The sequence below is a fragment of the Penicillium waksmanii genome, assembly GCF_028829765.1.
Source record: "Penicillium waksmanii strain IBT 27052 chromosome Unknown utg000002l:1.0-3326099.0:1.0-3328782.0, whole genome shotgun sequence".
NCBI lineage: Eukaryota > Fungi > Ascomycota > Eurotiomycetes > Eurotiales > Aspergillaceae > Penicillium > Penicillium waksmanii.
In genome coordinates this window covers 2,951,752-2,965,695 of record NW_026643249.1, presented here as the reverse complement: position 1 = coordinate 2,965,695, position 13,944 = coordinate 2,951,752, and the positions used below count along the sequence as shown (strand labels likewise).

Genomic DNA, 13,944 nt, shown 5'->3' with positions numbered 1-13,944 from the left:
TGCCGGCGGGGAGTTGGGGCATCACGGCATCTCTGCATCTCTAACAGGCCGAATAGAATGAGATGGGCCCGCTCGAGATCCGAGAGGCACCCCGGACCCTTCAGCATATAAAAAAGCAAACTGCGCGCGGCTGTTTTCTGATTTCGATTCGACTTTATCCCGACATCTCAAGTATACACTGCATCCACCCCACGATGGAGTACCCGCAAGAGAGTTTCGCAGACACCACCTTCACCCCAGGATCATTCTGGGCCCGTCGTCGCGAGGTAGTCCGTGCCCAAACACTCCGTCACCAACTTGAGATGCTCAAAAAGACCGGACGATACGAAGCACTTAAATTAGGATGGCATCCGAGCTATTCAGATCCTCCAACCGTCTACCCTGTTCCTAATCACCAATTCTGGGATTCCGATGTAGCGAAGTGGATCGAAGGTGCTTGCTACTTGCTCACGGATCACTTTGATGCCGAAATAGATGAAGCTGTGCAGGAATTGGTGCGGATGATTCAAGGGGCGCAGCAGGGGGATGGATATTTGAATATTCATTACTCTGTTGTTGAGCCTGGGAAACGATTTACTAATTTACGGGATATGCATGAATTGTATGTAAGACTTAAACTTGAACTGAGCCTGTCATTTTCCTTGACCAGGTCCGGCGAGGCGTTTGTGCAAAAGATTTAACATTTAATGCCATTCCTCTAGGTATAATGCAGGCCACCTCATCGAAGGAGCCCTCGCCCACCATCAATTCTACAAAAACGACGGAATGCTCGCACCAATTTTGAAATACGTCGATCTACTAGCCAATACATTTGGAGCATCGGACAGTCAAATCCCTGGTTACCCAGGCCACCCAGAAATCGAATTAGCGCTACTACGCCTGTACAAAGTAACCCAAGACCCCAAACACTTCCAACTAGCCCGATTCTTCATCGAGGAGAGAGGCAACCCACATGGCGGGAAAGAAAAACGACACTTTTACGACGTGGAGAGAGAGGCTAGAGGTGAAAGTGAACACGAATTACCCATGTATTATCCCGCGGCAAGAAGTTACTGGTAGGTTTTATCTTTACCCTCGTTGATATGTGGCACCTAGCACCTAGCATCTAGCATCTGGAGTATATACTGACGGCTAGCTCTTCAGGTACCAACAAGCCCATACACCAATAATCAGCCAAGAAACGATCGAAGGACATTCAGTTCGAGCAATGTACCTCCTCACCGCAGTGGCAGATATGATCCGAATTTCCGATTCCGATTCCGATTCCTCGCTCGATAACGCAAGTGAGCTCGGAAGTAAATATTTACCCGCTCTCCATCGACTATGGTCAAACATGGTCGAAAAGAAATCTTACGTTACGGGGGGTATTGGGGCTATGAAGAAATGGGAAGGTTTTGGAATCGACTACTTCCTTCCTCACGGAACGGATGAGGGCGGGTGCTATGCTGAAACGTGTGCGGCGATTGGTGTTATGATGTTGGCTGAACGATTGTTGCAGGTATGATGATATTATAATTACCCTATGCTTCACGGTTGATGAGAGGGTGAGTGGTGTGGTTTCATATCTAACCATAAAACAGATTGAATTAAAGAGTGAATACGCAGATATAATGGAACTCTGCCTTTATAATGCAGTTCTCACTGGCATGAGTCTGGACGGGAAGGCATTCACTTATGTGAATCAACTAGCCTCATCTGATGCGGATCTATCGCAGCGCCATGAATGGTTTGAGTGTGCTTGTTGTCCGCCTAATGTTACCCGGACGCTGGGGTTTCTTGGTGGTTATGTCTGGAGTCAGCGCATCGAGGAGTCGGAAAAAGCTGTAACTGAGACTGCAACTGTCAATGTGCACTTGTATACCTCTGCGACACTGCGTCTAGAGACAAAGAGATCCAAGTCCGGCGCGATCCAGATAATTCAAAAAACGGATTGGCCTTGGAATGGAGATGTTGATTTCGATATTTCTGCCGAGGAATCGGAATCGGAAACAGAATTCGAACTTGAACTCGAGCTGCGATTGAGAATTCCTGGCTGGGCATCTGAATCTTGGGAAGTAAGTTTAATGACCCTATTCCAGAAAGAATTATACCATGCAGCTGAATCTGAATCTGGATCTAACTCCGACTAACTTTAACCAAAAGATAACCCCCCGTCCCAATAAAATCAACATCCAAGATGGATATCTCTACCTAGACAAAGAATGGATCCACGAACATCCAAAATTCCGATTCTCATGCCCAATGCAAGCACGCATAGTCCGACCTCATCCACTAACCATGCAACGAGTCGCATATATTACCCGGGGTCCGATTGTGTACTGTGTGGAGGACATCGATCACCCATGGGAACAAGATCATTTCAAGGTAAAACCGCGTATACGCTACCAAATTTGGCTAGTGAGATATTTTTTACTCATGCTAATAATATAACTTGAATACACAGCGAATCGTATTCGATCCTAAAGCGCCGTTGCGAGAGGAGAGACGGTCCGATCCTGATGCCTATGTCGCTATTATTGCGGAGAAAGGTGCTTTGGGACAACTTGAGACTTCGGCATGGGATGGCAAGATCGTGGCTGGCGGCGAGGGCGAGGGCAAAGGCCAAGGCACAGCTGTAGGGGAGCCGAGAGATCTTTGTTTCATCCCTTATTATCTGCGCGCAAATCGAGGAGGAAGAGGGCAGATGAGGGTGGGATTACGGGACATATGATGGGAAATTCTGATAGAAGATCTTGAATCGTAAAGGATATGAAAAAGCAAAGTTAAACTACAACACACAGCAATGCAAACACTTTCCAGAACACCGTCTCGTAGATTCATGTTTATAGTAAAAAATGCCATTCCATTCCATTCGTCATGATAGTATCAACCCCGAAATCCACATCCAATCCATGTCATGACCAAACCATAAACCACAATGTCGTACGCCACAATAGGAAATCATTCATGCATACCCTTTTAGGATTGTTTGGAATCGCATCGCGCTCACGCTCACACCTGCACCTCACACTTAAGAAGTAGGGAGAGTGACCTGAGCAACGCCATCGGTAACCTTCTCAACAGCGTCCGCGTCAACACTAGGACTCTCAGCACCACCCTTAGCAGTAGCCTCAACGCCCTTCTTCTCCTTCTTCTCCTTCTTCTTAGCCTTGGCAGCGGCCTTCTTAGCAGCAGCCTTGGCAGCCTCCTCTTCCTTCTTCGCGCGGTCGGCCTGAGACCCACCGAATGAATCGCGCCACTCATCAGCCTTCTTGGGATCGATGCGAGAGAAGAGATACTTGGCCTTGCCAAGCTTGTGACCGCCCTTCAGGGTGGTGGGCTTCCAGCCATCCTTGAGATCGTCCAGGGACGGGATGTGAATGAAAGGAGCCTCGAGCTGCTCCAGGATAGACTTCGCAGTCGTGGGCATGTATGGGGAAAAGACGGCAGAGAGCAGGTGGATCAGGTTAAGCACGGAACCGACGACGGCAGCAGCGCGCTCGGGTTCGTTAGCAATCAACGAGTTATCCAAGCGGTTAGCTTGGATCAGACCGTTACCGGCCTCGGCAATTTTCATAGCAGTGGCAACACCAGCACGGAGGTGAACGCTCTCCATCTCGTCGATATACTGACGGGTCAGAGTGGTGACTTCCTCTAGGAAAGGGTTGAAGTCCTCCGGGACGGTGAATTCGGGAATAACGCCACCGTAGGAGGCAGCGACAAGCTTGATGACTCGGTTAACAAGGTTGCCCAGCTTAGCCAGCAACTCGCTGTTGTTGCTGTCGACGAAAAGAGCGCCACTCGAATTGGGTATCGCCAGTCTCGGGGCGGTTCTTGAGGAGGTAGTAGCGCCACACGTCAGCGGGGACGCCGGTATCCTTAGCATTTGTACCGAAGACACCAACACCACGGGACTTGCTGAACTTGCCGCCCTCGTAGTTGAGATACTCAGTGGCGCTCAAGTGGTGGTTCATAGTCCATCTATCCCGGGTACCGATCTGGGTAGCGGGGAAGATAACACTGTGGAAAGGCACGTTGTCCTTGCCCAGGAATTGGTAGAGTTGGACCTCTTCAGGGTTGCGCCACCACTGCTCCCAATCCTTTGTGTAGTTGGCAGTGATCGAGGGGTATCCGATACAGGCTTCGAACCAGACGTACAGCACCTTGTTATCATATCCGTCCAGGGGAACGGGAACACCCCACTTCAGATCACGAGTGATACCACGATCCTTCAGACCCTCCTTCAACCAAGACTCGGTAATAACGCGGGAGTTCTTGGGCCAGTCACCCTTCGAGATAGACTCAGCAGACCACTTCTCAACCTCGGGCTGGAGCTTGTCGAGAAGAAGGTGGATGTGTTTCGTCTCACGGCGCACTGGGGTAGCACCATCGAGCTTGCAGCGGGGCTTGATAAGGTCGAAAGGATCGAGAAGGTGACCACACTTGTCGCACTGGTCACCGCGCGCATCGTCGTAGTGGCAGCGGGGACACTCGCCCTCGACGTAACGATCAGCCAAGAAGGAACCGTGCTGCTCGCAGAATGGCTGCTCGGCGGTTCGCTCGCCCAGGAAGCCGTTATCGTAAAGACGCTTGAAGATGGCCTGGGAGATTTCGGTGTGCTTTTCGGTAGGGGTACGTCCGAAGTGGTCGAATCCGATGCCGAACCATTCGTAGACTTCTTGATGGATCTTGTTGTACTTGGCGCAAAGCTCCTGCGGGGTCACTTTCTCCTCCAACGCCTTTGTTTCTGTCGCTGTGCCGTACTCATCGGTACCGCAGATGTATAATGTAGAGCGTCCGCAAGACTTGTGGTATCTAATAATATAACAATAATGGTTAGGAATTGGAGTTGTCATATAGACTGGTGGGGGTTCCCATATTGGCTGATTGAGTCATACCTCGCAAATACATCGGCACTCAGCACAGAGCCGACGACGTTACCCAAATGAGGGACATTGTTGACATAGGGTAAAGCGCTAGTCACAAGGATATTGCGCTCGCCCTTCTTGGGCAGAATTGGGTCTGAAGTCATGTTGGTTGGGGGGTGATGTAAAAAGAGCGTTGGAGGGGTTGCGGCGGGAAAATGGAAAAGTGGGCATCTCGTGACATTCGCCCCGCATATCAAAAATTAATTCCACGGAAGCTCTTTGTTGCCTTGCTTTCACCCAACAGATCCTTGCATATATCTGATATCTGATTGATCATGGACTCAAATATACTGGACAGTCTTCTTGACATTGAGGAGGACTTTTATAAAGAAGGTTATGACCTGGGAGTCGCCGATGGCGCTCATGCCGGCTATACCGAAGGCAGCGTCTTCGCCGTGGAGAAGGGATTCGAGAAGTTTATAGAGCTGGGTCGTCTCTACGGGAAATCACTCGTCTGGGCTCAACGACTAGCGGACTCTGAGACGAAAGCTGAGACATCCGAGCAGTCACAGACTGCGCCTGTCAAAGTCAAGACCGACGACGCCTTGTCTCTCGACCCATTGATAAGCAAAGAAATGCCCCAATTGCCTGCACACAGCGCGCGACTCGCCAGAAATCTGCAAACTCTCATGGAACTGGTTGACCCGGCCTCTTTGGATATGAGCAATACCGAAGAGGCCGTGAACGACGTGGATGAACGGCTGAGAGGTGCGGCCGTCAAAGCTAAGCTGATCCAACGAGCTATGGGCGAAAGCGAAGACGGTATCGGATCGATTACCAAGGATGGACAAAAGCCGGGAGATGGCACTGGAAGCATTGAAGATATCAGTGCATTGAATGTTCGTCACTGAGAGCATCTATTCATGGGGCTGTCAAGCAACTTCACCTATCGAATCCCATCATTTATCTCAATCTGAGATGTCACATCTGGCATATGAAGGCGTCAGCTACGCTCGGTCAAAGCGCGAACATCAAATGCCAACAGCAATTGCAGTCTCATCTGCGGTTTATGCCAGCGGCGCCTGAGAAGACGAAATAACGGACACGAAGCTAAGCCCAAGGTCATACTCTATGAGCCACCCGCGCGCCAAGCGGCTATCTTAGCTACAAACTTGAAGCTACGCCAACCGATCATTGATGTTTTCGTCAAGGAATATTTCGCCCAATCTTCGAAAAAAGGAGGCCATCCCATGGGATCATGGCCAATAACCGGCGGCACTACACATGATAGTTTATATATATATGTATACCAGCCATTAAAGCCTTACATTGCGATATGAGGTCAAAAAACTTGAATATATTGATATTGATATCGTTAATGAACCCTTTAAACAAAAAGAAGGTATAACTTTTACATTCGTGCCATTTCAATCGTAAAAACCCCTACAGGCCCAAGCTACGAACAGCCATAGCCATAGCACCCTCCTTGGTCTTATGACCACCAATGAAACCACTAGCATGAACAAAGACCGCACCAGCAGGCAACTTATCCTGGCCAGCCTTCTCAGCCTCAGTAGCCATAACACCATCAAGGTCCTGGTCGCGCACGCCGCGCCACGCCTCAGGAAGAGGCTTACGGGAGACAAAGCTACCCTCAGACTCCGAGACACACTGCACGCGCCACTTAGCATCCTCAGCCGCACTCTCAGGATACAAAACGTAGTAAACCTGCTCCGCACCGGCAGCCTCCGCCTCCTGCTCGAAGTTGTACAGGTGTTCCTTCCAGGGAACGCCGCCCTGGGGCAAGATCAAGATACGGCCGGACGAGTGGGCCTCGGCGCGAGACTTGTAAGCATTGCCGACGGTTGTGCGAGCGGGCATCCATGAGTTGCAAGCCTGGTGCAGCTTGCGGGCGAAAACGTTTCCGATCAAGGTACTAGCGCGGCCGAAGAGAGAGTCCTCATCCTGGGGCTCACCGGGCGGGCTGGTCGGGTCCGGGTTGTTCATGTCGTTCACGATGGAGGCGAAGGTGACGCCGCCGTCCTTGAAGAGCTTCTCTAGGTTTGCGGCGGACAGGGCGGCGGGATCGTAGGCGGAGATGCCGTTGTCATTGGCGTCAATGGCTTCGATGAAGTCGGTGTACAGCTTCTCGTACAGTAGGTCGACGTCCGCGTGGTCTTCGGGCAGGGATAGGTGTTGGGCGATGATGGCGCGGCCGAAGTGCATGTACACCAGACCGGCGGAGGAGAGCTTGGTCTCATGCTTGGGGAAGAAGGTGGAGAAGGTCCGCTGGTGGTGATCATAGCGGTTGATGGCGGCGTCGTAGACACCGCCGACATCGACGACGGTGTGGCATTCTTCCAGCTGGGCGGGATCGCGGGTGCGCACGAGTGGGGAGGAGGCGTAGGTGGGCAAGAGACGGAGCAGGTAGACGGCCAGAGCTTCGTCGGCGTGGAAGTGGCCGCTAGAAAGGACGGAAGTTAGCTTTCTATATAGCTCTTGGGAAGCGGGGCAATGGTCCAGGCAAGGGCAAGGGCAAGCTTACTTGTGAGTCCCGATCAAGGGGGAGGAGGTCTTGAGCTTCTTTGCAACAGTTTCGGCCATTTTGAAGTATTGACGAGCACGAAACATGCAACTTAATTGGAGAATGAATTGAGTATAGAAAAAGCGGCGGGCTCCCGGGCTATTATGAACTGCTCAACGCTGGCTGGTCCGTCTTATCGCAGTGTCCGGATTGGGTAATTAGGGCAAGAGATGGGGGCTATCAGCTATCACGTGGATTGTCACGTGCAAATGCATTGTTCCCCCCACGGAGAGAAAGTACGGGCCAGTACAGGCAAGTACCAGTACTTACACCTCCCGCAATATCAATATGTACCTTCAAGTACCACTACATGCATCGAGTTGATGCAGTCCAATCTGATCACTCTCCACGATCCAGTGAGAGCACGAGTGCAGACGATCGTGGTTATGTACATCTTGCACATCACAAGGTGATAGATCATACCAGCAGGCATCTGGGCACCACTACTAACTAGGCACTAGACATACTTTAGGTACCCCCATTCAGTAGCCTCTCACTGGGACTATCTCGTAATTCAGCATCGCCAGATCGTGCTTTGACCGCCACTAATCTCGAATCTCTCTACCTCATTATCCTGCTTTTTCGCTCTATTCCTCAGACATTCTTTTCTCATATTTCTTCATACCATAAATACTATTCTCTACTTGAAATAGTGCTTGCCAGTGCATACCATACCATACATACCTCCCCTCTCCACCGCCCTTCCGCACGTGAAAGAAAGGGCTGATAAGCTCAAGAACAGAAAAAGAAAAATAAAGTCATCAGTCGTGTGCCTCCCCTCCCTCTCTTCCTTCCCACCACCTCCGTCCCCTTTGCGCGCCCCGCGCCTCTCCCTCTCTCTCCATGTGGCTCTTTCGGGTCTTCTCGTCGGCCATCTTCCTCGCCGTGACCGTCTCCTCCATCCCGCTGGCCTTCGACGTGGGAGGCAAGACGTGCGGTCTGGCCTTTTCGCTATCCCTGGCCACCTTCTACTTCCTCTTCTCCTTGTTGAGGCTGACCACCCCCGAGCGCTCATGGATTCGTTCTTCTGTGATCGTCGTCATTCGTTCTACGCAATGGATCCTCATCCCCGTCTTGTTGATCTGGTCCCTGAACCGCTTCTCTGTTGATCCCGACAATAACGGTGGTTGGGTCGAGCGTACCTTTACTGGGAAACGCGCGCAGGACAGCTCCGTCAGCGAATGGCTTTTCGGTCGCGATGGCTTGGTGGAAACGGTCACTCTGGGTAACTGGGATCGTTTGTTGCGATGGTCTACCCCCGTCTTTCAACTGGCCGAAGGCTTCTGTAGCTTGTTGGTCATTCAGGCCGCCGGGCAGATCACTCGATGGCTCGTGAATCGCGGTGGTCGAAGTGATAGCTGGATGGTATGTTGAGAACTCCCCAGGCGCGGTGATCGCGAATGAACAAGTGAACTGAACTGACCTCTTTGACTCGCACAGATCGGTCTACTCGTCCTCTCAGCAACAGTCATCTCAAGCTCCGTCTATTTCCTCTGGCGCGTCCTCCAATTCCCCGAGATCTCCAATGTCGATGCGGCTCTAATCGGCGTCTCGGTGACCTGCGCTGTGATCCTATGCGCCTGGGGAATCGGCAGCGGCCGCGGTAACCCCGTCGAGAGCTCCCTACTCTTCGCCTACATCGTGCTCTGCATCTACCAGATCTTCACCGACTACCAGTCCTCGCATCCAACCGAGCAGATCCCTTCACCTTCGCAGGCGGGCGATTTCCCCCCCTCTCCCGCCCATCTTCATGGCTTCGTACACGACTCTCATGCACGCGCTCTCTCTTCTCCCTTCGATCATCCACGCCGGGTTCAACGTCTTCACCGCGGTCTTCAGCGCCGTCACACCATCCGTCCTCATTTCGCTCGCCTACCGCCTTTTGGTCCTGTACGCATCTACTCGCATTATTCCGGCCGTGCGTGAAGCTGGTGCTCGCGCTATTTCCCAGGAGGCTTCTCTCGACGACTCGGATGCGGCGGGGCAAGTTCTTGGCTTCATGAGCTACTTCGCCCCGTCCATCCTCATCGCTGTCTACACTAGTCTCTTGATGCAGCACTTCGCATCTGCCTCTCAAGCAATGGGAGGCAGCGGCGAGTGGTGGAGTAGCCAGGGCGGCGGTGGAGGCAATATGTGGCGATGGATCAATCTGGCCTGCACTATGGGTCTGTACGCCGTTGAGCTTTGGCTTGGAGAAAATGATGATCTCGATCACGGTCTCGCTGGACATTGGAAGACAGACTGATTTGTTATCGACTTGTCCCACCCTGGCGTACTCCAGGTCTCGCAAGGTCGTCTCGATCTTCTTTTATCTCTATCCGCGACAAGGCAGAATAGATATGCTGCGGTGGTCGTCCCATCTCCGAACCAACCCCCACTGGCATACCCGCCGCAAAACAGCAAGCACCTTGGACCGTGAATTACGGTCTTATAGCTTGTCTAGCTTGGTTGAACAAGACCAGGGACCCGACCCCATCCTCCATTCCCCGGTGTCTCCACTTTCGATTCGATTTCCCGGCGCCATCTATTCCGCATGTCCACGAGCATTTGGAATGGATCTAACCAAGGTGAATAATCCCCCTTTTGTCCGGATCGCGACTAGCACCACCACCCGCCCACCCTACCTCCACCTGGCGATTTCCCCATATGACGCTATACACGGGCGCGTTTGGATAACCCCCACCACCCCTGCCTGACCTTTGTGACACTTCGCTTTCCTCTCTGTGCATGTATAACCCATTCCCAAGTCCCGTCCCATGTCTCGAGGCAGCTTATAATACCCCCCATTTCTGTACGGGCAACGCATGGAATTTCCTGCGTCCCACGTTCCACGTCCTACGTCTCGTCATCCGTGACTTTTCTCGGAGACTATCCTATCCACCACCCTACCTACCTACCCATTTCATGACCCAATCGCAATGATACCAGACGCAATTCTCTTTGCTATTTTTCTTTTCTTACCTTATCCCCTGCCCACTTATCCCGGGCATGTTGGCTTGGCACTACAGTACACTACACTACTTATACCCTTTATCGCTTTATCCAATCTGGCTCGCTTCGCTTCGTTCAATCGACTCGACTCGACTCGATCATAATACTTCCCATGCCCGGGCCTCGGTAATGTCGTGCCGTGATCATCACCTCTTGCTTGGCTGTGCTGTGCTGTGCTGTGTACATAAAATACCCTGATAATTTCGGGCATAGTAAGAAAATAACATAAATCTGTGAGCGTGACTGTTCTTCGTATGAAACGTTCATGAAGGATCAGAATCAGACGGACCATGTCAGAATTGATCGAGGGATCTTTCCAATCATCCTGGGGATAGAGGACGAGGATGTTCGGCCTGTTATGTCATTCTATCTAGTAGACTAAGGTACCTTAAGGTAGCCTGTATGGCTATCTATCCCGGACCAACTACTGGGGTACCTTACCTAAATCCGAGGCACTGGGAAGTAAGGATAAGGAATGTTCAAGTTTTGGAGCTCTAAGTAAACCTTGATCTGACAGTGCTAGTGCTAGTAACAAGTTGAAAACCACGAACTTGAATCTATCAAGATAAAGTATACCATCCCATACATAGACCTTGGACAGTGGAACAATGAATACACAGGCAGAGGCATAGTTACTTGCTATACTACTGTTACTAGTACTGTTTCATGTATATAGACAAATTGTGAAGAGAAGAGAGAAGCAAAGAAAAGAAGAGAAGACTCGAAGATAGGTAGAGACGAGAAAGACGAAAGAAAAAAAAGGAAACAGGTTCGAACATTCACTCTTCCCCATTTCTCACTTCTTGCTCTGCCCTGCCCTGGCCCTCAATGCTTTGCCATGCCTTGCTATGCCATGCTATGCCATGCACTGCACCGCACGACAATGCCAAAGAAAAAGAAAAACAAAAACCCGAACTCATCATCCCCATAGCGCCAGGCTTTTTAAAATAAAAACCAAAGAGTGAAAAATAAAAATAAAGGAATCATGAATCCCAGCCCGTCAAAACGATAAAACATAACACAGACTCGAAGACAAGATTTCACAAATAAAACGACACAACAGAACAAAACAAAACCATGCAATGCATCTCGATGATGATAGGAAAAGAAAAGACGTAGATAGAAAGGAAAGAAAAAGGCGGGGTTCTCGGTCGTGAGTATGAGCGTGAGCGTCAGCGTCGGAATGGACATGGGCATAGGCATGGGCATGGGCATCAAATCAACCAACCAACGAATCAGTTAATCAATCAAACCCGAGAACAGGGGCTGCCCAGCCCAGCCCACGCAGTCGACACTCCCTGCCACTCCACTCAATATTCAACTTCAACTTCAAACCCTTACCCCCAACTCCCTCGCTTCATCGCTGAATAGGAACACCCCCCCCCTCACCACGGGGGGGACTAACACTCCCGTCCTTCTCCTCCTCACCCCCATCCTTCCCAAAATCACCGGGACCACTCGACCCCTCACTGAGACTACTACCCCGATGCAAAAAGCCCCCCCTCCTTAGCGGGACTGCCACGGTTCTGAAATCCCACAGAACCAGGATGACCGCTAAGAGTTCCTGGAATCTGCTGGCCGCCTTGGGAGCTGATGCTGCCGCTGCCGGCAGCGGCAGAGGCGGCGGGGTTGTTGGCTCCCGGGGATGTAGCGGTTAGGTGGGGGATGTTTTCTGGGACGGGGTGTCGGGATCCGATGCTTGTTACGTCGGAGGCTTTGCCGGCTTTGCTTAGGGCGTAGTCGCCTGAGTCGAAGTATTTGCGTTCCTGTGGTAGGGGTGGGTTGTTAGGTTGGGAGTCGGAGTAGCGGTGACGTTGGTGAGCGGGAGGGGAGGTGGAGGTGGTGGTCATCCATCACTAGGCACTAGCTGATGGAGAGGGAGTTGAAGGCTCAGCTCAGCTCAGGTCTGACTCACCTTGAGTTTATTCTGGAGAAGGTCTTTCTTGTTGGGCATTTTGCCGTAGAGGCGGAATAGGCGCTGTTCGTCCTCGGACATAGCCTGGAGGGGTCAATACAATACAATACAATTTGAATAGAGAGGTTGCTGCGACCGGTGGGGATGGGAGATGGGAGATGGGAACTCACGCTAATGTCGACCTTGTTCTGCTGATGAGGATTCATGATGGGTGGATGGATGGTAGGAGGGGAGGATGGTGGAGGAGGGAGAAGAGAAGGAGAGTTCCAAGTCCGAAGTCCATGACGGTGGAGTCCCCTCAAGCTGTGCCGCCGACTTCGATAAAGCGCGGGGTGAGTGCAGCAGTACAGCGGTTTACATTACAGTAGTCTACTGTTTATGTATTCTACAGCTAAACTATATTTATTTATTTTAAACTAAAGTATTATATATCATTAATACTTGATTTAAATAGTATTCAAACTACACTTACACTCTACCTATACCTACCCTCCACCGCCGTATCTCATCGACATCGACCCGCATCCGCACATTCCTCCATCACACTTTTCTCCCAACCCCGCCACCATGAGCCAAACGACACAAAGGGCCTTCGTGGTCGAACACCTTGACCCCGAGTTGGGCCCATGGTCCGCCCTCGAATACGGCTGCATTGCTCGCGAATCGCATGATCGTGGCGCTCGATTCCTGCTCAGTTCCGTGCCCGCAGAGCTGCAGATGCCCGCCGACCTGGCGGCCACCAAGGGCCTCGAGGTGGAACAGCGTAGTGTCGAGGATATTTTCGCTGATAAGAAGGAGCGTGTTTGTCTGCTGGACCCCGCTGCCCAGGTTGAGTTGAGTCCTGAGGATGGTGATAATTTTGATGTCTTTCTCTTTGGCGGTATTCTCGGTATGAAATGAACCCATCCAGCTTACTTTTAAATTGGGATGTGGTTATGGACTGCAATCTATGTTCTTGCTAGAACTCTCCCACGCAGCATTGAGTTTGGAGGCTAACATGTTCCTTTATTTCCTGGGTGACTGCAGGCGATGATCCTCCTCGCGGTAAGTTGCTCCCTTCTCCCAGCTGTATGGAGTACATGTATGTACTCTGTCTGTATCAGGGTATGTCTCGCTGACGACAATATTCATTTTAGATCGCACCTCAGAATTGAGGAAGAAGGGTTATGTCGGCCGCCGCCTGGGACCTAAGCAGATGACAACCGACACAGCGGTGCGCGTTACTCGTCTAGTCGTTCATGAAAAGGGTAAATTTCTACTACCTCTTTATATATACCCTAACTATGTATATAAAGCTTTTTCTAACTCACTCCAGTCCCCCTGGAACAAATCTCTTACGTCGACTACCCGGAAATTCTGATCAACGAGCACGAACGGACTGAAATGCCATTCCGCTATGTGAAAGATGCCGCTGGCCAGCCAATCATGCCTCCGGTGAGTGCCCCTCCAGCAACGCTAAGATATTTAGGACCTAGGGGCTTGTGCTGAGACTCTTCAGGGGATGGTGGATCTGATTAAGAAGGACGCCGACAAGTCCATCGATCTATTCTAAACATGCGCGCAAGGCCACCGGGCTTGGCCGAGCTGTTCCACCGGTTAGATCAAAA

General features: G+C 51.2%; 7 protein-coding genes across 7 annotated transcripts; 4 read left to right on the top strand and 3 right to left on the bottom strand.

Moving 5' to 3' along the window:
• Nucleotides 1-194: 194 nt before the first annotated feature.
• Nucleotides 195-2,710, top strand: N7481_002794 (glycoside hydrolase family 127 protein; the record flags this gene model as incomplete). Its single annotated transcript, XM_057262013.1, has 6 exons — nucleotides 195-601; nucleotides 702-1,055; nucleotides 1,144-1,498; nucleotides 1,581-2,054; nucleotides 2,143-2,397; nucleotides 2,444-2,710. 6 exons carry the CDS (start codon nucleotides 195-197, stop codon nucleotides 2,708-2,710), a joined length of 2,112 nt encoding a protein of 703 aa, XP_057126945.1.
• A 300-nt stretch (nucleotides 2,711-3,010) lies between these two features.
• Nucleotides 3,011-5,011, bottom strand: N7481_002793 (methionine--tRNA ligase MES1; the record flags this gene model as incomplete). The annotated part of the gene is made up of 3 exons (XM_057262012.1): nucleotides 3,011-3,703; nucleotides 3,747-4,794; nucleotides 4,878-5,011. The coding sequence occupies 3 exons, from the start codon at nucleotides 5,009-5,011 to the stop codon at nucleotides 3,011-3,013; spliced, it is 1,875 nt and encodes a 624-aa protein (XP_057126944.1).
• A 171-nt stretch (nucleotides 5,012-5,182) lies between these two features.
• On the top strand, nucleotides 5,183-5,758 carry N7481_002792 (Yae1 family protein; the record flags this gene model as incomplete). The annotated part of the gene is made up of 1 exon (XM_057262011.1): nucleotides 5,183-5,758. The coding sequence occupies one exon, from the start codon at nucleotides 5,183-5,185 to the stop codon at nucleotides 5,756-5,758; it is 576 nt and encodes a 191-aa protein (XP_057126943.1).
• Nucleotides 5,759-6,290: 532 nt separating this feature from the next.
• N7481_002791 (MYG1 family protein) lies at nucleotides 6,291-7,451 on the bottom strand (the record flags this gene model as incomplete). The annotated part of the gene is made up of 2 exons (XM_057262010.1): nucleotides 6,291-7,311; nucleotides 7,393-7,451. 2 exons carry the CDS (start codon nucleotides 7,449-7,451, stop codon nucleotides 6,291-6,293), a joined length of 1,080 nt encoding a protein of 359 aa, XP_057126942.1.
• An 823-nt stretch (nucleotides 7,452-8,274) lies between these two features.
• N7481_002790 (ICE2 family protein) lies at nucleotides 8,275-9,676 on the top strand (the record flags this gene model as incomplete). The annotated part of the gene is made up of 3 exons (XM_057262009.1): nucleotides 8,275-8,796; nucleotides 8,872-9,107; nucleotides 9,148-9,676. The coding sequence occupies 3 exons, from the start codon at nucleotides 8,275-8,277 to the stop codon at nucleotides 9,674-9,676; spliced, it is 1,287 nt and encodes a 428-aa protein (XP_057126941.1).
• A 2,224-nt stretch (nucleotides 9,677-11,900) lies between these two features.
• Nucleotides 11,901-12,418, bottom strand: N7481_002789 (endosulfine family protein; the record flags this gene model as incomplete). Its single annotated transcript, XM_057262008.1, has 2 exons — nucleotides 11,901-12,188; nucleotides 12,338-12,418. 2 exons carry the CDS (start codon nucleotides 12,416-12,418, stop codon nucleotides 11,901-11,903), a joined length of 369 nt encoding a protein of 122 aa, XP_057126940.1.
• A 486-nt stretch (nucleotides 12,419-12,904) lies between these two features.
• On the top strand, nucleotides 12,905-13,889 carry N7481_002788 (SAM-dependent methyltransferase; the record flags this gene model as incomplete). Its single annotated transcript, XM_057262007.1, has 5 exons — nucleotides 12,905-13,226; nucleotides 13,364-13,381; nucleotides 13,441-13,584; nucleotides 13,653-13,771; nucleotides 13,836-13,889. The coding sequence occupies 5 exons, from the start codon at nucleotides 12,905-12,907 to the stop codon at nucleotides 13,887-13,889; spliced, it is 657 nt and encodes a 218-aa protein (XP_057126939.1).
• Between the last annotated feature and the right edge of the window lie 55 nt (nucleotides 13,890-13,944).